This window comes from Phoca vitulina, unplaced genomic scaffold (assembly GCF_004348235.1).
Source record: "Phoca vitulina isolate PV1807 unplaced genomic scaffold, GSC_HSeal_1.0 scaffold17, whole genome shotgun sequence".
In the NCBI taxonomy this organism is placed as follows: domain Eukaryota; kingdom Metazoa; phylum Chordata; class Mammalia; order Carnivora; family Phocidae; genus Phoca; species Phoca vitulina.
Genome location: NW_022589720.1, coordinates 30,495,716 through 30,519,194, shown reverse-complemented (window position 1 = coordinate 30,519,194; position 23,479 = coordinate 30,495,716). Strand labels below are relative to the sequence as shown.

Genomic DNA, 23,479 nt, shown 5'->3' with positions numbered 1-23,479 from the left:
TGGCCTTCTCCGCATCATTAAGGGGTTGCCCCGGCTTGTCAAGGTCCTGTCAACGTCCTGAATCATTTCAGTGGCAATGTCACCTAAGTCACCAATCTTACACTGGTAAGTATGTTGAGAGGCAGTTGAAAGATGAATGTTCATTATAAGTCTATTTATTACTATTCTATGTTTCTCACTTGTTTATTCAAAAGGTAAAATCATCCAATCTCAGTATTTGAGTCAATTCCTTATACATGCTGCATTTTCACTGTCATGCCCACCATCTATTAGCATTTATTGAGTGCTTACTGTGTGCTAGACACTGTGCCGAGTGCTATGAGCCTTGTCCTATTTAAACCTTATATCAACCCTATCAAGTCAGGCTCAGAGGAAATGAGACTTAGATATGACATATGCTTTGCCCAAGTTTCATGAACATGCTCAAGATCTTGTTATTGTGATATCCTGTCTTCCATGTGTATGATACACACTTCTCCCCACTCCTAAATAATAATAATGATAATGATAATTCTTAGTGAGATACAAAGAAACCAGGATTTAGGAAAATTGTTGGCTCTTTTTCATTATGATGCAGACGACAAGCAGAAATGTTAGTGTTGAATAAGGTACAGAACCCAGTTTCAAGAGAGAGATTTATAAGACTAATATATATATTTAATTAATGTTAATTTTAGAGAATATGAGCTGTGAAGTCTATCATAACTTCAGGAAAAAAATGGTAACAACGTATTGTGACTGACCCTTTAACTAACATACCAGAATTTACATATTCAGAGTAGTATCATCCTTCAAACTAGTAAATTATAAGGCTCCACCCTTATTTCATTGGTTTGTATTAGATAAGATTTATTATTATGCCAGAAAAGGAGGAATTCCACTTTCAAATTGCCTTTAGTACTTAGGAAAAATTTATTTGTAATATCTTTGTTATCAATATATCATAAATGTTTATCCTTTGAAAATGGATTCAATTTTTACAAACAGCCTAAAACCATTTAGAACCTCATCTGGTGTATAAGGTGGGTGAACAAACAGGGCAATGCTCTGTGAAATTGAGTTATGACCATAAGTTAATGACAGTTTTGTGCTCATCATAAATTCCCCCTCACCTTTCTTTGTCTCTAAAGATAAACTTTAGTGAATGTTCTATTTTTCAGTTTATAATACTAACATAAAAGCTTTGCATTTTCCTTCAGTCACCTTTCAAACATTAATTTTCTCATTAAATAAAATACTATGAGTACATTAAAAGATCCCTGTGTATGTCATCACAGTTTTACTCCTTCCTTCCCTCCTTCTCAGAGAAAACTAGTACCTGATTTTGGTGTTTCTCGTCCCTTTGTATTTCTTTATATTTCCCTTACATATGTATATATCTTTTAAAATGTTTCAATTATTAATTTTTTATATCTTAGTCGTATGTGCTTTTCTGCAACCTGCTTTTGTCACTTCTCATTATGTTTGGGAAAGGTGTAGCGAGCATTCTATTACTAAAGAAGCCGCAGATATTTCTGTTTTTCTACTAAAGTCATGTTAGGGGGCGCCTGGGTGGCTCAGTTGGTTCAGCAGTTAAGCGGTTAAGCATCTGCCTTGGCTCAGGTCCTGATTCCAGCTCAGCAGGGAGTCTGCTTTTCCCTCTCCCTCTGCTCCTCCTCCCACTCACATGCTCTCTCTCTCTCTCAAGTAAATAAAAAGATAAAATCTTTAAAAAAAAAAAAAAAGTCATGTTAGTTTGCTCCCAACTTCTGCTATCGTAAACAATGTTACTATGGACACTCATGTTGGAATTTCCCCAGGTGTATGAGGGTTTCTCTATGACATATGCCCAGGATTGGAACTGCTAAATGGTAGAATACCCACATCCTCCCCTTGAATAGGTATTGCCCAATGTTTTTTGTGTCTTACTTAAGAAACTCTTAGCTTTACCGGCTCATGAAGATATCCTATATTTCCTTCCAAGAGTTTTAAAGTTTTGCTTTCACTTTATTTATTTTTTTTATTTTATTATGTTGTGTTAATCACCATACATTACACCATTAGTTTTTGATGTAGTGTTCCATGATTCATTGTTTGCGTATAACACCCAGTGCTCCGTTCAACACGTGTCCTCCTTAATACCCATCACCAGGCTAACCCATCCCCCCACCCCCTCCCCTCTAGAACCCTCAGTTTGTTTCTCAGAGTCCATAGTCTCTCATGGTTCATCTCCCCCTCCAATTTCCTCCCCTTCATTTTTCCCTTCCTGCTATCTTCTTTTTTTTTTTTTAACATATAATGTATTCTTTGTTTCAGAGGTACAGGTCCGTGATTCAACAGTCTTACACAATTCACAGCACTCACCATAGCACCCTCCCCAATGTCTATCACCCAGCCACCGCATCCCTCCCACCCCACCCCCCACTCCAGCAACCCTCAGTTTGTTTCCTGAGTTTAAGAGTTCCTCCTATCAGTGAGATCATATGATACATGTCTTTCTCTGATTGACTTATTTCGCTCAGCATATTTAAATTCTTTGAACCCATCTGGAAATAACAGTCTTTTTTTTCTCCTCAGAGAAGCAGTTCCTCCAAGCCATTTTTTTGACAGGGCTAACCCTCTGCACAATATGCAAAGCCAACTGTGTATCAGATCCCGAGGTTCCATTCATGCCTGCAACTGCTGTGAGACTCATTCCTAGGACCGCACCACTGCGTTTATTTCCACTATATTCCTGCTGAGCATCGCTTGCTACTGGACCAAGTCTTTGAGCACTTTTTACATAAAAGTTTAGACTTCAGTAGCATCAATATAGTACTAAAAGAGAATTCATAATAGTTTTTAAACTCTCACAATTGTGGCAGTAATTTTTAAATTACTATTAGAAGGAGTTAGTAAGAGAAAAGTAAAAACATAAATTAGTTCAGCAAAGTTCATGCAGAATATTAGACATAATTTGTGAAAATGTAAAGTAGCAAAATATTCTTCCAAAAAAAAATCATTTATCTGATTCCATGTTGACCAAGTACCTTCTGGTTACTAACTCAGTTTCCCAGGTGTATCTGGAAAGAGGGTGAGCCTGGGTGACTCAGTCGTTGAGAGTCTACCTTCGGCTCAGGTCATGATCCCAGGGTCCTGGGATCGAGTCCCACATTGGGCTCCCTGCTCAGCGGGGAGTCTGCCTCTCCCTCTCCTGCTTCCCCTGCTTGTGCTCTCTCTCTCTGTCAAATAAATAAATAAAATCTAAAAAAAAGAAAGAAAGAGTGTACTGTAGTAGAATGGAAACAGATACTTCCGTCTGAGAAAGTTATTCCACTTACAAACTGCTTCCTTAAACAAAAGATTCTCATGAATGTATGTTATAGAGGGACCTTCAGGAAAATTCTAAAATAAGTTATGAAAACCACTGGCGCCAACCATGTAATGATTTTTCCTTCTTTTGACGGAAAACATGGACTCTCACAGATTGTGGCCTTTGTTTTTAACATTGGCTGAGCCATGGTCCTACAGCTCCTCTCTTAATTGACAGATGTATCTCTACACTGACGGTGAATAAAAACACAAGCAAACTACTTTTTTGATACTCTTTTCTAGGGAATCCTGCTTACTTCCTCTTCTGTGCTTGCTCTTTTCAATATGTCTCTTCGCAAGAAAATCAAGTTTGAATAGTATTCATCAAGAGAGGAGTGTGCCTAAACTAACAATAATTAAGGAAGTGTGTTGGAATCTCCCACTGTGATGGCTACAAGTCAATTTCTCTATTTCTATCACTTACTGAAACTATTTTATTAAGTACATATGAATTTGTAATTTGAAGTCTTCTTTATAATTAAGGCTTTTTTCACTATATTGGGACATTTTCAATCACTAATTACGGTTTTTGACTTAGCCTATTTTCTCTGATATTAATACAGCTACTGAGCTGTCTTTCATCTTATATATCATTTCTATCTTTTCATTTTTAACTTTTTTTTTATTTTGTGTATCTCTAGGAAACACCATACAGTTGGATTTTTAAAATTAATCTAACAATTTCTGTCTTTTAACTGATAAACTCACAATTAAGTATACATATTTAGAATTGTTTCCTATTTTACATTGTCCTTTTTATTTGTTAGGTTTCTTCCTATGTGTCCTTGTTCTCCTTCTTGTCTTTTTTGGAGGCTGATTTATTTCTTCCTTTCTTGATTTTCTTCGTTCATTCCCATCACCCCACTTCACTCACATGCACGTTCTATACTGTACACTTTGTTGCTCTTCTTTTAGTGGTTCTTCTTATATTTTTTTCTGCATACTTCACAAAATCTAAGATTGATCATTTACTTAACCCCTCCCTCAAACAACATGAGAGCTTTAGAATTATTTAACTAAGATCACTCACTCCTAAATAGCAAGCTAATACTGTCCAATATTTTCTTACCTTTTTAATCCCAATATTTAAATATTATTATTAAATGTAGACTATATTTGGTTAAATGTGTCTACATGATTTACCAATTTCTTTACTCATCATTCTTTCTTATATTTCAGACTATCTTTCCAGGGCCATTTTCTTCTTCTTGAAATACATATAATGAAAGCTTCAATAGTCATGTCATTTGAGGTAAACACTGCCATTTTTTGATTATCTAAAAATGTCTTTATTTTTCATATTATTTAAAGACAGATTTTTTTTTAGGCACAGAAATTTTGGTTGACAGTTTTATTTGTTTACCACTTTAAAGATAATTTTTCTGTCTTCTGGCATCTATTATATCTGCAAAGGAGACTACAATTATTCCAATTGTGGTTCTTGTAGGTTGTCTTTCTTCTGCAACTGCTTTTAAGATTTCTTTGTCTTTGTCTTCACTATATAGTGTCTAGGTGTGGATTTCCTTTTATTTTTCCTGATTGGCATATATTTTCCCTCCCATAATTGCTAATTTTGTCTTTCACAAATCCCAGAAAATGTAAGCTACAATCTCTTTAAATATTGCATCTTTTCAGTCTCTCAATTATTTCCTTCTGGGAATCCTATTTTAAAGTATGTTAGACTTTCTCATACTACACTCCATATATTTTCTATCCCTTGGAATAATGGTTTTTGTTATTTTCATTTTTTACTGATGTAGAAATTATGTACAGGTAAATTTGACCCTTTAAATATACAGTTTTGTAAGTTTAACAAACACACAGTGTCATATAACCACCACTATAAATAAAAAATAGAACCATTTCATCACTTCTAAAAATTTCCCTATGCCATGTTGTCATCAGTCAAAAGTAAAGGCAACGAAAAGGAAAATAAACAATTAGGACTACATCAAAATTAAAAGCTTCTGCACAGCGAAAGAAACCATCAACAAAATGAAAAGGCAACCTATGAAATGGGAGAAAATATTTGCAAACTACATATCTAATAAGAAGTTAATACCCAAAATGTACAAGGAACTCACACTGCTCACTAGCAAAAAAAGAAATAAAACAAAACAAAATAAACCAAACCCAAAACAGAACAAAAAATTATTTATTTAACCCAATTTAAAAATGAGTAAAAGATGTCAGTAGACATTTTTCCTAAGAAGACATACAAATGACCAACAAGTACATGAAAAGATGCTCAACATCACTAATCATCAGGAACATACAAATTAAAACCACAATGGGATATTACCTCATACCTGTTAGGATGTCTCTTATCAAAAGGACAAGAGATAAGAAATACTGGCTAGGATATGAAAAAAAGGAAATTTGCATACTGTTGATGGGAATGTAAACTGGTACAGCCAAGATGGAAAACAATATGGTAGTTCCTCAAGAAATTAAAAATAAAACTACCATATGATCCAGCAATTCCACTTCTGGGTATATATCCAAAGGAAACAAATCATTATCTTAAAGAGATACCTGTACTCGCATGTTCATGCAGCATTGTTCACAATAACCAAGGTATAAAAACAATTTAAGTGTCTTTATACATCTAATAATATTTATTATCCAGCCTTTATTTTTTTTTAAAGATTTTATTTATTTATTCATAAGAGACAGAGAGAGAGAGAGGGAGAAGCAGGCTCCCGCTGAGCAGGGAGCCCAATGCAGGACTCGATCCCAGGACCCTGGGATCATGACCTGAGCTGAAGGCAGACGCTTAACCATCTGAGCCACCCAGGTGCCCATTATCCAGCCTTTAAAAAGAAGAAAATCCTATCATTTGCAACAACATGAATGAAATTGGAGGGCATTATGCTAAGTGAAATAACCCAGACAGAGAAAAACAAATACTGTAAGATCCCACTTATATGTGGAATCTAAAAACCAAACCCAAAGAAACAGAGAGTAGGTTGGTGATTGCCAAAAACTGGAGGGTGAGGGAAATAGAGAGAGGCTGGTGAAAGGCTACAATCTTTCAGTTATAAGAGGAATAACTTATTCCTGACTGGCTCAGTCCATGGAGCATGTGACTCTTGATCTCATAGTCGTAAGTTTGAGCCCCACGTTGGGTGTAGAGATTACTTAAAATAAATAAATTCAATTTTTAAAAAGAGGAACAAGGTCTGGGCGCCTGGGTGGCTCAGTTGGTTAAGCGACTGCCTTTGGCTCAGGTCATGATCCTGGAGTCCCTGGATCGAGTCCCGCATCGGGCTCCCTGCTCAGCAGGGAGTCTGCTTCTCCCTCTGACCCTCCCCCCTCTCATGTGCTCTCTTTCTCTCTCAAATAAATAAATAAAATCTTTATTAAAAAAAAGAGGAACAAAGTCTGAGAAACTAATGTATAATATGATGACTATAGATGATAATACCATATTGTGTAATTGAAATTCGCTAAAACAATAGAACTTAAGTATTCTCAACAGCAATAACAACAATTATAATGGTAAATCTGTGAGGTAAGGGAGGTGTTATTAGTCAGCTTGCTGGTAGAAATCCTTTTATTTGTCAATTATACCTCAATTAAAAAAAAATTTCTCAGTCTGTAGTTTGTCTTTTTATTCTCTTAAAATTGTCTTTCCGGGGCGCGTGTGTGGCTCAGTCATTAAGCGTTGGGCTCCCTGCTCAGCCAGGAGTCTGCTTCTCCCTCTCCCACTCCCCCCTGCTTGTGTTCCCTTCTGGCTGTGTCTCTCTCTGTCAAATAAATAAAGAAAATCTTTAAAAAAAATTGTCTTTCCAAAAACAAAAATTCTTCCTTTTGATGAAATCCGGTCTATCAATTTTTTCTCATACTGACCATGCTTCTGGTGTCATATCTAAGAAATCTTCACCTCACCCAAGATCACAGATTTTTTTCCTGTTGTCTCATAGAAATTTTGTGGTTCGGGGTTTTATATTTAGGTCTATGATCCATTTTGAGTTAATTTTTATATAGAGTGTGGGGTGTAGATCAAGGCTCATTATTTATTATATGGCTATCCAAGTGATCCAACACCATTTATTGAAAGACTATCCTTTCTACGTTGAATTGCCTTTGTAGCTTTGTCAAAAATTAATTGAAGACATAGCTATAAATAGATACAGAGATAGAGGTAGAGATGATATAGATACAGGTGTGGAGAGATAGATCTGAGCTCGTTATTTCTGTTCAATTAACTTATGTCTAAAATTACCCTGCCTTCCCCATAGCTTTATAGTAAATCCTGAAAATAAATAATGTGGATCCTCCAACTTTGTTCTTCCTCAGTATTGTGTTGGCTATTCTACACTTTTTATCTTTCCATATAAACTTTAGAATCATTTTGTTAATACCTACAAAATAACTTCTTGAATAAGCTTTGGTATTTTGTATCTTTAAAGGAATTTTTCCCTTTGTCCTTTTAGTATCTGTAGGGTTCCATAGTAATATCCTATCTTTCTCTTTTGATATTTGTGATTTGTATCTTCTTTCTTTTCTCTTGATCAGTCTGGCTAGAGATTTATCAATTAGTTATTTCAAAGAAACAGCTTTTGACTTCATTTTTTTTTAATTGACTTCCGTTTACTTGCTTTGGATTTTATTGGCTGTTCTTTTCCTAGTTTCTTAAGGTAGAAACTTAAACCACTGATATGAGACCTTCATTTTTTTTTTTTTTTTTTTTTTTTAGTATAAGCATTTAATGCTATTCATTTCTCTGATTTAGCTCCATACCAAACATTTTGGTATGTTATATTTTCATTTCTATATAATTCAAAATACATTTTCCTTTACCTTTTAATTTCTACTTTATCCTATGGGTTAATTAGGAGTATGCTTTTTGCTGTTCAGTTTCTAAATATTTGGGACTGTTCTAGATCTTTTTGTGTTACTGATTTCTAGTTTAATTTTGTTATGGTCCAAAAACATGCTTTATATGATTTCAATTTTTCAAATTTGTTAAAATTTGTTTTATGTCCCAGATTGTGGTCTATCTTGATGAATATTCCATCTGCACTCTAAAAGAATGGGTATTCTGCTGTTGTTGAGTGTCTATAAATGTCAGTTAGGTAAAATGGTTGATAGCATTACTCAGGTCTTCTATCCGTCTATCTGCTTCTTGCTTTTGTCTATCCTTATGCCAATACCACACTGTCTTAATTACTATAGTTTTGTAGTAAGTTTTGAAATCAAGAAGTGTATAATTTACTTACTTTTAATATGGTAATTAATGTAGGAATTTCCTAGAAATTTCCTAAGTAGCAATTTATTTGTATATCTTTTTTTTTTTTAAAGATTTTATTTATTTATTTGACAGAGAGAGAGATAGCGAGAGCAGGAACACAAGCAGGGGGAGTGGGAGAGGGAGAAGCAGGCTTCTTGCCGAGCAGGGAGCCCAATATGGGACTCGATCCCAGGACTCTGGGATCATGACCTGAGCCGAAGGCAGACGCTTAACGACTGAGCCACCCAGGCGCCCCTATTTGTATATCTTTTTAACCAATCATTGCATACCTTGAACTAATATTGTACTCCTTCATATATAATATGAGAACCTTTTAACAGTCTGATTTTGTCATGCATTTCACTTCTACAATTTAAACACACAATACACTGTATTGCCTTTGCTTTAAATGAGAAATTAGCTAATAATTTATTTACCTATATATAAACCATTTTGTGCATTTTTTTTGTCCATTCATGTAGATCTGCATTTCCATCTGCTATTATTTCCCTTTTGGTCTGCAGAACTTGAACATTTATTTTAAAACACATCTGTTTATGACAATTTATTTCAGTTTTTTAAAATCTGAAAATTTCTTTTACTTTCATTTTTGAAGATTGATCTTATCAGATATAGAATTCTAGATTATAGGTATTTCTTTCCCTTTTTTTCACTTTAAAATTGTCATTTGATTGAGTTCTGGCTTGCATTGTTTCTGACTAGATGTCATCAGTAATTATTACTATTGCCTGTAGTTTATTTGCCTTTTGTTCTCTGATTACTTTAAAGATGTTTCTCTTTATCTTTGGTATTTGGCAATTTGACTATTATATGCCTGGGAATGGTTTTCTTTGTGTTATTTGTTTGTGACTCATTCAGCTTTTTGGATCTGTGTCTTGAAATTTTTTATCAAATTTGGAACATTTCAGCCATTGTTTCTTCAAGTCTTTTTTTCTGCTGTAATCTCTCTCTCCACTTCACTTATGAGTCCAATTACACATATTTCAGACTGTTTGATTTTTTTAAATATGGTTCTTTTTTTTTCAGTCTTTTTCTTCTGCATTCTGTCTATTGGTCTGTGTTCAATCCACTAACCACCCCCCCCTTTTTTGTGTGTCCAATATGTCACCATCTAGTGGATTTTTACGTTTTTTATATTGTATTTTTTATTTATTTCTAGAATTTTTACATGGTTCTTTTTTACAGTATGCATTTCTCTAGTAAGAGCTCCATTTGATCACTACTTATGTCCTCCTTTTCTCTTAAATCTCTAACCATATTTATAAAATTCTGCTAATTTTGATGTCTGTGTTATTTCTTGGTCTGTATTCAATGACTGTTTTTTTCTCATGATGATGAATCACATTTTTCTGATTTTTCACATCTAATACAATTTTTATTATATGCTTTACATTGTAAATGCTATGTGTTTGAGAGTTTGGCTATTGCTATTTGCTTTTTAATGAGTTTCTTGGGGGGTTTTCCCCTCTTCATTAATTTACTGGAAGATCAGCTTGATCTTGTTGAGACTTGATTTTAGGTTTTGTTTGAATATGTCTATAGTAGCATTTATTTTAGGCTAGTGTAGTTTTTCCCCTAAGTTATGACAGTTTGGGGGTCTCCATGCAAACCTTTCTTTAAATTATAGCCTTCTGGGGGTTTTTAACTGAATGCTCAGGGTGTTTACCAAAGTCTCTTTACTCACGGGTTAGAACTCTATTGTCTTTGCAATCTTCCACCAACCTCTGGAACCTTCAGTTAGTTCGGAGCCCCCCAGAGCTGCTCTCTGACAGGCCTTCCAGAATTTCACCCTCTACTTGTGCAGCTTAAAATTTAGCTAACTAATCAAGAGGATTCATATACAAATTTCTGGAGCTCCTACTCTGTACAGGTTCCTCCTCTCTAGTATTCTGCCCCTCAAATTTCAATTGCCTCCTTATGTCTGAACTTCAATCTTTCTATCCTCCATCCTACGAGACAGCTGTTCTCTATTTGGTTTCCATAGTTTTGTGTTGTGTTTTGAAAGGTAACCCCAGGCAAAAAGCCAGAAAGATTGTGGAGTTCACCTTGTTTGTTTCTTTTATTTCAAGGTCACAGTGCCACATTACCTATTGTCCAATGCCTAAAAACAGTTGTTCACATATTTTGTCTAAATGTATAGTTGTTTATTATGGGAAAGTGAATTTAATACCCATTCTCCATCATGGATGAAATCAGAAATTCTTCATTAAAAATAATCATTTCAAATATAGTTCCTTTATATTCGGTTTCTGCTCATCAGTATCTGAAGTCCGTGAGTTATAGTTTTTATTTCTACTGATTCTTCCTTATGGTGACTTTTTCCTATGAGTTTGATGATCTTTGAGTATGAACTTTTATTTGATCTTAATTTGTGAAGAGCCTAGGAGCTGATGTCCTGCATACTTTTCTCTAGAAAGGATTTGTAATTGCTACTGCTGGGAGCCAGGGGGCACTACAACTTGGGTCCACTTTGGTTCACTTCTAGGATCCTAGGCTTAATGCAGAAGTCTCATGTTTTGTTTTTCTACCTCTGGTAGAGCCTCTGTCTCAGATCATGGGTATGCAATTGGCATTTGCCCTCTAGATAACTCTGCTTTTCCAGCTTTCTATTTTCACACTGTTCCTCTAATTTTAGTATACTGTTTTGTTTTTGTTTTCTGGTGGAGGAATTTTGGAGATTTTCTTCAGCTAAAAAAAGAAAAGAAAAGAAGAAACTATTGATATATATTATGCAGATTTAACAACAGAGCAGTCATTTGGTCAGCTTTTGTAGGTAAAATTAGCATGAGTCACAGAAGGTATCCTGAGGGAAGATTGGAAGTTCTGCAACTCAGAGGAGTTACAACACTTTGCTGAAAATTTTTTCCACTTAGATATATGGCCAAGGGGCATATTTTAACTATCCATATTTTAAGGGGCATATTTTAAACTACCCTTTATCAAATGGAAACTTGGCTTAAAAGAATATTGCAAAGAAACTGTGGTATGTAACAAAAGTTACATACTTCTGTAAGTAATAAAAGCACAGTTTTAAAATATGGACGCTCAGGTATCTTTACTCCTGATATTAACATTTTATCAATATCATTACAAGAAAAAAGCAATGGCAATGAAATCAGATGTCACAATGTCAGCCATAATTTTTTAAAATGGAAATTAAGGTCATGTCAAATATGAATTTATGTAGATTATCCTTTACTATTATTTGAGTCTAGGTGTATATTGTTCTTTGAGGTGTTAGCTAATGGTAGTATAAAGCTATGTGATTTGCAAAAGATATAAAAATAAACATTCAGAATATGAAGATAATTTTCTCTATTTTTTTCAATGATGTGAGACGTGATGTAGTATTGAATCCAATACTTTGGAAAAAGAGGAACTTATTCTTAGCAACAGACAAAAAGGTACATATCAGTGGGAAATATAGTGGCATTTCCTGCTATGGTAAAAAATGAATGAAAAAAAAACACACCCGAAGACTTGAAGAAAAAGATATATGAACAAAAACGCATTATGGAAACTTTACTGGGCAATTGGATAGAAGCATAGATGCTTCTACACTTGGCTTAGTTTATGGTATTGGCTGAATTCTGTTCAGTAATGAAAATACACAAATCTCTACGCTTTTTCTGAGCCACTAAAGTAAAGATGTACTAAAGAACATGTATCCTTATCAGTAAACAACTTCCTTAATAAAGGCAATATTTTATGAAAAATCGATGAAGTAGTTTCTATAAATAAAAATTTAAAAGGTATTCACAGAAGAGTAGAGATAGTACCACATGTGATAATTTTATATAATAAAAATCTTGAAAATAGAGTTTAATTTTCATACACCTTGAAAAGAGAAAGGAAGTGACTATGAAAATCTTTTGTACCATGAAGATGTTTGATATTTATTTAGTGGTAAACCGTGTGGCTTCTAGTACATGTTGTCTATCAGATGTTTTAAAAATATTGAATCTAATCTTTCCCTTCGAGGTAAATGTGGTAACAATAACTAAGAATCTTACTACTTTTGTTTTGTTTTGTTTAAAGATTTTATTTATTTGAAAGAGAGAGAGAACGAGCCAGGGGGAGGAGCAGAGGGAGAGGGAGAAGGAGGATCTCCATTGAGCAGTGAGCTCCGACATGGGGCTTGATCCTAGGATCCTGGGATCAAGACCTGGGCCAAATGCAGATGCTTATCTGACTGAGCCACCCAGACACCCCAGATCTTACTACTTTTCAAAAGAAATTTGTGCGAGGAGGGAGCATTTAGAAAATAAGTATTTGGAAACGTTTCCACAGTTTTGTGATTTTTTTTCCTGAAAAAATTGAAAATATAAATGCATCACTTATATAAATTTTTATATCTACACACTTAAAAACCACGGAAACAGTTTTTTAACCTATTTAAAATCTTTCAGGGGAAGAGTTTTGAAACCATTTTTAAATCATTTGCTAAACATTTCTAAATGTTATGCCTTCCAGTTTGCTATAAAATGAATTGACATTAGGAAAGATGGACATTTATTAGCCGAATTACATAAAAAAACCTTTGTATAATTGATTGTGGAATTCAAAAACAAGCGTTATGGTTTAGAAACTTCAGCCAGTAGAGTAGTTCTTCCATTTAAAAAAAAAAACTTGGTATATTGTGAGATTTCAGCTACTAAAACCCAACATCCAAATAAACTCTTCTTAGAATTGGACTTTTGAATTACTATATCAAAGTATTTAACAAGAAATTTTAAAAATAATAAAGTATATTCAGCCCCATTATTGTTATTAGTGTCATTAGTAAAGTAACATTAAAATTTACTTTTAACCATTTTTATTTCATCCTTATGTTTTGTGTCTCATTTAATTTTAAAAAAAAGTAGGGGCACCTGGCTGGCTCAGTCGGTGGAGCTTGGGACACTTGATCTCAAGGTTGTAAGTTCAAGCCCCATGTTGGGTGTAGAGATTACTTTAAAAATAAAATCTTTAAAAAAAAATGAGTAAACACATATGTATTGGAGTGTGTGCACAAATGTTCTTTTTTAAATGATGAGATGCACAGACAAATAATTTGGTAGGTCCATTGCTTAGCACATTATTATAATGAGATATTTATCATTGTGATTTAGGATAGCCAGAAAAATTTCTCTAAAGTAATTTTTCTTACAAAAAAGTATATAAGTAAAAATTTGTTTTAGAAAAGTTAAAATGAAAAGGATAAAAACCACTCAAAATTCTACCAACCAGAGAAAATCACTGTTGAAATTTTAGTGAATACCCTTCCAAATTTTATTTTCTTAATATATGTATCCTTTCACAAACATAGGCTCATACTCTGTTTAAAACTGTTTATAGAGTGCCTTTATACCTTACAGAATTTTTCTAAAATGAAATTTACAAGAGATTTTGGAACAGAAATTAAAATTTAAAGGAACAATACTAAGAGACTACTTCCTGCTATTTTGAGACAGAGATTAAAATTTAAAGGAACAATGCTAAGAGGCAAACAAGACAAAGGCTGAATCTTCATAATCAACACTGTGCAAGATTACAACATTTGTTTGATTTTAGTCCATTGCCTGTCATTTTAATGTTCTTTATCTAGATTTTAAACGTGTGGTTTAACTATGAAGAGAAATTACCAAAAAACAGATCATCAAATGTTGTGGTTTTTTACTTGCTTTATCTTCGTATGGCCTATGTAGTCAGGCAGATAGATAAAGGGAACTAAGATTTTGGCAAGGCTTTGTTTCTGTTCAACATTATCTCTGTACCCAAAACTGATAAAATTTGGTTTATAAACTAGAATTATTAACTTTGTGTAATAGGATAGAGAATAGAACCCAGATAGTGATTATCAGTGTAGTCATTTATCTTCAGAATCAAGCGGTTATCTCTCAGAGGTGTGGTCCTGGACCCAATCTCATATAACATTTTTTATCAGTGACTCATACTATGAGAAAAGACATTTCATTCACACAGCAAATGAAACCTAGTTGGGAAATGAAAACTAGGAAGAGGAAGTCACATTGTCAATGACCAGATTAGAATCAAAATGACCCAGAAAATTGGAGAAGTAGTAAGATGTAAACAAAATGAGTAAAACATAGGGGTGGGCTAAAATAAACAAGGAAGACAAACAAGTTTCAAAAAGAGGAATGGCTAGCTGTTGCCAAGTATAGAAGATAACTTAGAGATTCTAACAAATAACAAGCCGACTAGAATCAATAATGTATTGTTTAAAAAGCAAATACAACATTGTGAAATGTGTTCTTTACTAAAATTTACCTAAACTCCTACTTCCCAGTTGAGTGTCAATTGCAAACACTAAGAACTTGTTCTTTTTACCAGAAATCCTATTATTCACCTTAACAACAAATGTGAAGAACACAGCCACTTAAGTGAGATAGTAATAGAAGAAAAACTAGTTTCATTGTAAGATTGGGAAAAGATGATTTTTTTTTTCTCCTCAAAGAGATGGAATAATTGAATAATGATCTTTAAATAGGAACGTATAGTTACAAAGATGAAAGGTTATTAGATTCAGGCTTTCACGTACCTTAAGTAATTTAAAAAGTGCATCAGTTGTACTCAACTTTCATGAAAGAATGAAAGAGAAGATGAAATTAAATTGTATTAGGAAGGAGTTAATTTAGAATAAATAGGGACAAAAAATAGGATAAAAAGGGTTGGTTGAAAATTGGAACAATTCTAAGAATCTGGTAGAATTCCCATTGATAGATTTCTACTTTTCTAAAATGGTGAAATGTGATACATGAAAGGATGAAATGCAAATTTTTAATGTCCCAACGAGACCTCAAATTTTGTGATTTTTGCCTTAGGTTTTAACTAGAATAAATAAATTTGCACCAAGACCTAAAAGCTACAAGAGCAAGAGCAAAGTTTGTTGTTATCAAAATTACTAGTGGTTATGTCAGGAGACATTTTTAAAAAGTGCTCCAATTGTGTTGCATCACTGAATACAAGGGCAATATCAGGAACAGATATCTGATTGTAGACCTAATAAGAAAAGGATCTGGAATATATGGACAGAGGATAGTCTCCTAAGGAAACAGTGTTCCTCTTTTATTTTCCTGATGATGCTACTGTATACTGCTTTTATTTTTTATAACTTTCACTTATTTTACACTAGATATATATATTAATTGCAGGACATTTAGAGTATAGACAGCAAAGAAGAACAAAAACCGTCTATGTAATTCCACAACTGAAGGGAAAAAAATTAGTTAACATTTTGATGTATATCTTCTCAGACTCTTTTCTATGTACACAGATATGTAAAATATTTTATAATGTATAATTTTAATTTATATGTATTTTAAACGTATAAAAAAGGGAATTTTGTAATCTGTTGCTTGATTTAAAATCATGAACCTAATTTTCTATAAATATACTAGACCTACATCGTTTTTAACCGTTGTTAATAATTTGCATAATCCCTACCTTTGGTCATCTTTGTTTCCAATTGTTCACTATTATTAACAACGGCAATTTTACCTCCAATATTGCTTTTCTTTGTTTTTTTTAACAGCAAAAAAGAGCATTGTAACAAAGGAATCCAAGGCACTTACTCATCGATCCGATTATTTATTGAACATTTATTTATGCTGGACACTACATTAACTGGGACAAGAGAGGTGGTTAAAGCAAGATCTCCACTGTTTAACTTCCAGTCTCACGTAATAAAAAGACCAGTCGAGGAGTAGGAGGCGGCACAACACTCACCCTTCTCTTTAGTCTACTTTAAGAGAAAGTTGCTGGGTCAGAGGCCAGGTGTATATATATTAATTAGGTAAAAACAGTTTCTAGAATTGCAATCTCTACAGTTAATGATTATTAGGTTTATGTATAAAAAATATTAACCCACAACATCTACATTAGCCAGTGTTCAAGAGCTACACAGACAGAAAACCCGACTCAGCCCTCAGCTGCCTCTGCTTGGTCCCAGGCAAAGGAAACCCTCTCCCCGGGCCTCCCGGCGCCCGCGCGTGCGCGGGAACAATCTCACCCACCGCCCGGGAAGACCACTCCGCACCCCCGGCTTCTTAATTCCGTTCTCCCGGCCTGCGCCAGGCGGTCAAAAGCGAAACGTACCCCCGAACACTTCCTCTTAGAGAAATTCTGCTGGCCAAGTATGGTTTTGAAGATCAAGTGCAAGGCTGCTTAGCACGGTGGTCAGAACGAGGGTGGAAAACAAACTTTGTTACATGTTAACTTGGTTGGAGCAAAGCGACTCTAGGAAGGGATTTGAGTTACAAGCGCAGCTTGTTTTTTTAATAAACATCGTTTTAACTGATAAATAAGGAAGGGCGGGCTTGAAAGCAAGCAAGAGAATGGGGCAGGATGGTTTCCGCAGGTGGCGTGCGGCCGCATCCCGGCCTCCTCCCGGCTCGCCGCGGCTCTGATTACAGTTGCCGCGGCACTGGAGGGGAAGCATCCTCCACGCTGCAAACTCCCATCAATGGGATTCCCCTCGTGGGAAATGCCGCCTCCCGGCCGATTTGCTCTCGGAGGGTTAGGCGTGTAGCCGCGACCTCGGGCTCCCAGGAAGGCGGACGGGTGCGCACGCCGCGAGCCCCATGGATACCCCGGGTCTGCACCGCGTTCCCTCCACGCCCCGGGTAGAGCCTGCACCACCCGCCGCCCGCCGCCGCGAAGAGGCGGGGGAGATGCCGCGGGGGGCGGGCGCGGCGCGCGGGGAGGGGAAGGGGTTCTCGCGCGATTGGGCGAGGTTTCCGGTGTTGTGACTGAAACCCGTCAATATGGCGGCGATCGGCCGCGGCCGCTCGCTGAAGAACCTCCGAATACGAGGTAAGCCCGCTGCAACCCTCACTCCCCACCGCGTGGGGCCCGCGACCCCTGGCCCTTGCCTCCCCCTGGCCCTGGGCTGGGGGAGCGATTAGGGGCGCTGGCCCGAGCCAGGGTTGCCGCCGCTGGCCTGCGAGCGAATCCTAATTGGAGCTGTGTGTCTGTTTCGCGCAGGGCGGAATGACAGCGGCGAGGAGAACGTCCCGCTGGATCTGACCCGAGGTAACGCGGGGCGCCGCGGGCGCCGGCGAGGGCGCGCTGCTGGGGAGGAGCCGGGAGCCGGGGGTCGGGGGCCGGGGGCAGGGGCGGGCCCCGCACGGGACTGGCGGGGGTGCGGGAGGCAGAGCCGAGCCCCGCCTGCTGGCCCGCAGGAGCCAAGCCCCGGGCAGCCTCCCGGGACCCATCCCCCTTCCCGGTGCCCGCTTCCCTCGCCCCGCGCCTTTCTCCCGGCCTCTGGGTGCGGCGGGTGCCGGGGAACGCCAAGCGGGACTCAGCGGAGCCGGCTACCCTCTGGGTTCTCTGGACCCCCGAGGGAGGGTTTAACTCCCATCCTGGAGCTCGTGCAGCCATTCGCCTGGAGGCGGCCGGCGGGAGGTAGAGGCTGTTATTTAGGTTGCCGGAGGATGTCTGAGGGAAGAGCGACCACATCCTGCCCTCCCCGTCCCCCAGAGCAGAAGCCGGACCTGCAGGGTTCTTGCTTGCCTGCGTGACTGCTTTTCTCTTTGCCCACCGCCCTGGGGGACCCGCAGCATTGATAACTCGGTAGTGAAACCTAGAATGGGTGACTGTGGCTAAGTGTCTGGTTTGCGCTGTAGTTCATTCCCGTTTCCCTTTCCCGGGTGGCTGGGACTGTAGTTGGCAAAGACCGCCCCCTCACCCTCGCTGCAGGTTCATTGTTTACCTTCTGCAGTGGCGACCGGTTTGTTTACACCTTCGGAACTGGGCGAACCCCGCGGTTGTGTTTTTAAGGATCTAATCCAGCTACTGGCCAGTGAATCTTTTATTAGTCACCGTACTGGAGTTTATTCGACAATATCTCGAAGATACAGTAGTTATATACAAGGTTTTTCTTTTTTCTTCCACGGTAAACAGGATTTGGTCTACTGATTCCGAAGAAGTCATATTTCACACCGGCTGTAGCATAGAGTGTAAGCTGGTTCAGCTGTATAGAGTCAGTTTCCTTTTTGAGATCTGAAAAACACTTCGGGAAGTTAAGAAAAGTCGTAAACATTTCATTAAAAATTTAAAAAATTTAACCTATGTTCTACTTGACGTAATGACTTATCTAAAGTATTTGTCAGACGCGGGCTCATTGTTGAGACTCATCTCTGGTATTTAAAGCATAGTGCATTGTCTAATTTGTTGTATTTTGTATTTCATAGTGTAAGAAAACTGTTATAAACTAAACAGCTACTTTTTGTTTAGCTACAAGAGTACATTTTTGTAAGAATATTTTATTCTGAAAGTTCAGGGACTTTGTGTTGGGCTAATGAGGTGCTGGTGTTAACAGGCAGAAGAGTTTCTGCACTAAATTGGAACTTTTTTCAGCAGATAGTGTAGAAGATGTAAAGCTTTTGACTTTTGTGTAACAGTTTGGAAACTTGACTATATAAAACACACATGAAAAATCTATATAAGATGTACGTGGGAAAAGATTTTCTAGTAAATTTCCTAACAAAAACAAAATTCCCACAGGGTTCAAAATTAGTATTTGAGTTCTGTAACAGATGTACTTTATTAGGTGATTTAATTTCTGTGTGGGCATATGCGTTTAGATGGTGAAAAGAGCACTTATTAGATAGATCTTCTGTCTTAATTTTCTCATTAAAAGCTTGTTTGGATGTGGTGCTGGAAATAAGTTATATTTGTGCTTTAGGTTGAGTTTGCTGAGCTCCTATATATATAGTAGTTTCTGTGGCTGGTATCAGAATTTTGGTTTGTTAAAAAATATACAAATTGATACCTTTGATTTACTTCAAACTTATTCAAGTGCACAGATAAGTCTGTATGTTTACTATTTAAAATGTTATATTTTCGGAGCACTTTGTGAACACCATTGTCCATAGGTGTTTTTAGGATAATGCAGCAAGCAGAAAAATGCTATTTCTGCTTGCCCTGATAAAATATAGTTTAGTTTGGAATATACACAGCCAACTGAAATTGATTGCAAAAGGCATATGCAAGTAAGAGAGGCTATATGAGAATAAAAAAGTAATTTATAATATAGAGAAGCTATTGTTGTTCAAGGAATTGCAATTCTGACAGACATTTCATTATTAAAAGAAGGTTTGTGGCTCTAAAGAAGTCTTGTGGCTCTAACCTGAAGAAAGTTCACAAGGAATTACACTTTAGTAATAGTCTGAGAACTGTAGGGCAGTCTGGGTTGCTGCTGAAGGGCAGCTGGTTGTGGATTGGATTACAGTACGTTTTAGATAAAGATTGGGGTAACCAAAACTACAAGTTTTTAATGCGAAGGCAGTGTTTGCTCTCATTTTAATTGTTTTTATGTAACCTTTGAGAAATTCATTGTGTAGCTATCTCACAAAGTTCATTGTTAAGTAGAGGTAATGGTCGTTCTAATTCCTAAAGGAACCATCAATGTATAGTGAAAAGAGATCAGACTGTACAGTCGGATAGTTCTGTGTTGTAATCTCAGCTGGGATACTTAATAGTTAGGTGATGTGGGGCAAGGTATTTGACCTTGCTTAACTCTTGGTTTCTTCATCTCAAAGAGATAACTTCAAAGGGTTATTAAGAATGTGAGAAGTAAATGAACTAATGCTTAAAATACTCAGTACAGGAGCTGATAATTTTGTGAGTGATGTTAACTAAATGTTAGTTGTCATCCCACAGTATGAAATAAAAATTATTTATATCGCATTTAAAATATTTCAGAGTTGTTTTGAACATTATAAACTTGTTAATGAGGAATTACGGTATTGAGGCTTTCATTTTTTTGAGACGTATTATTAATTGGGTATAGTCTGTCTGAGGTAGAGTTCTTGAGTATAACAACTGTAAAGAAGTATTCTGTGAGATTACCAGTAAATTAGGTATAAGCAAAGAGTATTATATGTACTTAAGATATAATGTAGTATTTTATTTTATAGAACCTTAGAATTTTTCTCTGACTCCAGAAAATTTCTTAGTAATAATGATTTGGCTAGCCTTGCAAGCTTCTTGAGGCCCAGGAGAGTTCTACGTGCTTTGGTTTTGGTAGTTAGTTCATACATAGTGTACTTCAGTTAAAAATTGTTGGTGGACTAATTTTGATCTAGTTTAGGAACTTCATTGCAGTAGATCGCACAGTAAACTTATTGCTGATTGTTGCTTTCAGTTTTGTTCAAACAACTACTCTACTTAATTTGTGAAAGTCCCTGGTATTTGCTATTGATATAATTTAAATACTCTCTCTGTTTTGCATGCCAATATCTATTTTGAAATCAAAATGCTTCCCTTAGTCACTTCCACTGTAAGGATAGTCTGTTTTTTAATCAGTCTCATAGTACATTTCTGGTACTGAATAACTTGAAAAGACACAGAGTATTCTTCCTGTGTAAGTCCTTCTTACTGTACAGTAATTTAATGATTGTGTTCAAAGTGAATTTTCAGGACATGGACAAACCTGTATTCAAATCTAACTATTAGAATTTATTTAAAAGTATTGAGTTTTATATTTTTTTATTATCCAATTCTTTTCCTTTTCCTTTAGAAAGAATACAAAAATTGACTGTCTTAGTTGCTGTTTAATACTTAGAAAAGTAGGAAGGTTACCTGAATGATGCAAATTTGAACACTACTTTTTGTTTTCTGATTTTTATCTAGTGAGCAGATTACTTATGTTGTTTAATCGCTGACTTCAGTTAGACCAAACACACATTGACTGGATGCCTATTATTTACTAAATGCTGAATTAAGTGCTGGAGGAATGAAGATAAGGAAGATGTTATTCCCCTTTTCAGGAATTTACTGGAACAGATATTAATAAAGTGATTGCAATATGGAATGATAAATTAAGTAACCAAACTGTACAAGGACCCAGAAGTAGCCTAGAGGAGAAAATGATGAATTGTTTGGTGGGTAGAGGATTAGAGGCAGCTTCAGAGTGGTTGACTTCTCATGAGAACGAATAGTGGTAGACATAATGAAAGGAAACATGGGCTCGCAAGAGATGTACCACACCTTGGGAAAGGTAAAAGTCAGCAGGAAAAGGAGCTGCCTTAGGAAGCTGCTGCTGTAATCTAAGAAATGGTGGGGAACTAGACCAGGATGTTGGAGTTAGAAATGAAGGTCCATATATATTGAAATGGAGTAATCAGCTAATTTGTTTTCTTCAGATTTCAAACTGACTTTGGAATACTCCTACACTGTGCAGAGAACTTATATTTATTAAGAAGGTCGAAGCTGTCTAATGTGAATTCCCTTGACTCCTCCCCTTTATTTAATATTTAAAGTAATCTTTGTGCCCAGTGTGGGGCTTGAACTCAGGACCTCAAGATCAAGAGTCACATGCTCTACCTGCTGAGCCAGCCAGGTGTGCCTGTCTTCTCCCCTTTATATTTTATACATACTTATCTTCTGGTTCCCTGAGTCAGGGAATAAACCAGAATATCTGTTCCTTTTCAAGGCTAACCTGGAAAGGAATTTTATGCTCCTAATACTGTTTCTTCTAAGATTCTTTGTAGAACTGAGATCCCTTTCTTCATTTCTTCCTTCCTATTGGAAGTTTTCTCATGTTCAGTAATCATTTGTTGTATCCTTCATATGGATCAGGTACTATCCCAGGCATGGGATGATGATGGGAGGTGTGGAAAGATAAAAGATGAAGATTACAAAGTAGCTGTTTTTCCATCCGCTCTAAGGAAAGAATAGTTCATCCTCACTCTGTAGCTTTCTTCCTTAACGACTATAGTCTTCTAAGCACAGCTTTCCCGGTGTACTGAAAATAGTTTTTTAAAGGATGCTGGTAATCTCATGCAAAATTCATAGGCATTTTTAAGTTCCCCATTCTGTTTTAGAACTACTACTGTATTAATAGTTTTGTTCCAGGCTCTAAAATATGTTATCTCACTTAATCTTTAATAACTGTTTGAGGTACTCTTTTTATCCCTCTTTTACAGTTGATATAGGTTTTAAAATTCCAAAGGTCTGAAATTCAGGTAAGTAATTCAGCCAGGGTCATAGGATTAGTGAGCGACTGACTGCAGATCATGCATTTGTAGGCACTACACTTTTGCTATTCTTGCAACCACTTCTTTACTTGACTTCTGTGAAATATTCTCCTGCTGCTTTTCCTACCTCTCATGCTGTTCCTTCTCTGTTCCCGCCTGGTCTTCCAGCTCCTTAAGCGAGTGAACCTTAAGGTTCTGTCCTTGATCTTTTCTTCTCTCCTACGGTGCTATATGCTATGTCCCTGAACAGTCTTTTCACTGAGGGCTTCAAAAATCCATGAGTTGAAAAAAAAAAAATCCATGTGCTGAAATGGTTATGATAATTACATTTTTATTCAGACTCTTTCTTTTAAGCTTGCAAAACGTATTAGCATTATGTGTCTGCTACTCATCTGAAAGGCCTGATGTGTAAAACTTTGCACCCCAAAGCATATTCCCTTTTCACCCTCTAGTTACCACCACCATCCTTTGTAATAATCAAGCTAGAGACCTACAGCTTATCTTTGTTCACGTGCCATGTTCCTTCAGTTTGCCTGTGAAATATCTAATGAATCTAGTCTTTCTTATTCCATTGTCATTGGTCTTGTTCACATCTTTATTATCTCATTTGGATGATGTAAAATCTTTTCACCTTTTTTCACTTTCTCTGCTATACGATTGCCAGGATTATTTTCCTGAAATGTAGATCTGATCTTACCATTCCCTTAAATAAAAAAAACAAAACACACTCATACTCACACTTCCCTGGCTCGTTTTTGCTCACAGAATAAAGTCCAGATTTCTTAACTTGGCATTGAAGGCCTTTTATGATTTATTCCAAAATTATCTTCTGTACTGTCTTAATCATACTGTTCTGTCAGCCTCTGTGCAGAGTTTACTTGTGTAAGACACTCTCTTCCTTCTTTACACA

At 36.5% G+C, this 23,479-nt stretch overlaps 1 protein-coding gene across 4 annotated transcripts in view; it reads left to right on the top strand.

The window, feature by feature from the left end:
* The first annotated feature begins 17,323 nt into the window (after positions 1 to 17,323).
* The window catches only part of RICTOR (RPTOR independent companion of MTOR complex 2), a 123,806-nt gene continuing 117,650 nt past the window's right edge, over positions 17,324 to 23,479 (top strand). For 2 of the 4 annotated variants that reach the window (XM_032415165.1, XM_032415164.1), the window contains exons 1-2: positions 17,324 to 17,401; positions 17,573 to 17,620. In XM_032415165.1, the coding sequence (XP_032271056.1) occupies positions 17,353 to 17,401; positions 17,573 to 17,620 (97 nt within the window). In that variant the 5' untranslated portion in view covers positions 17,324 to 17,352. Of the gene's footprint in view, positions 17,402 to 17,572; positions 17,621 to 17,764; positions 18,161 to 23,479 lie in introns of those variants that run through there. The other 2 variants (XM_032415166.1, XM_032415168.1) reach the window with 2 other exon arrangements.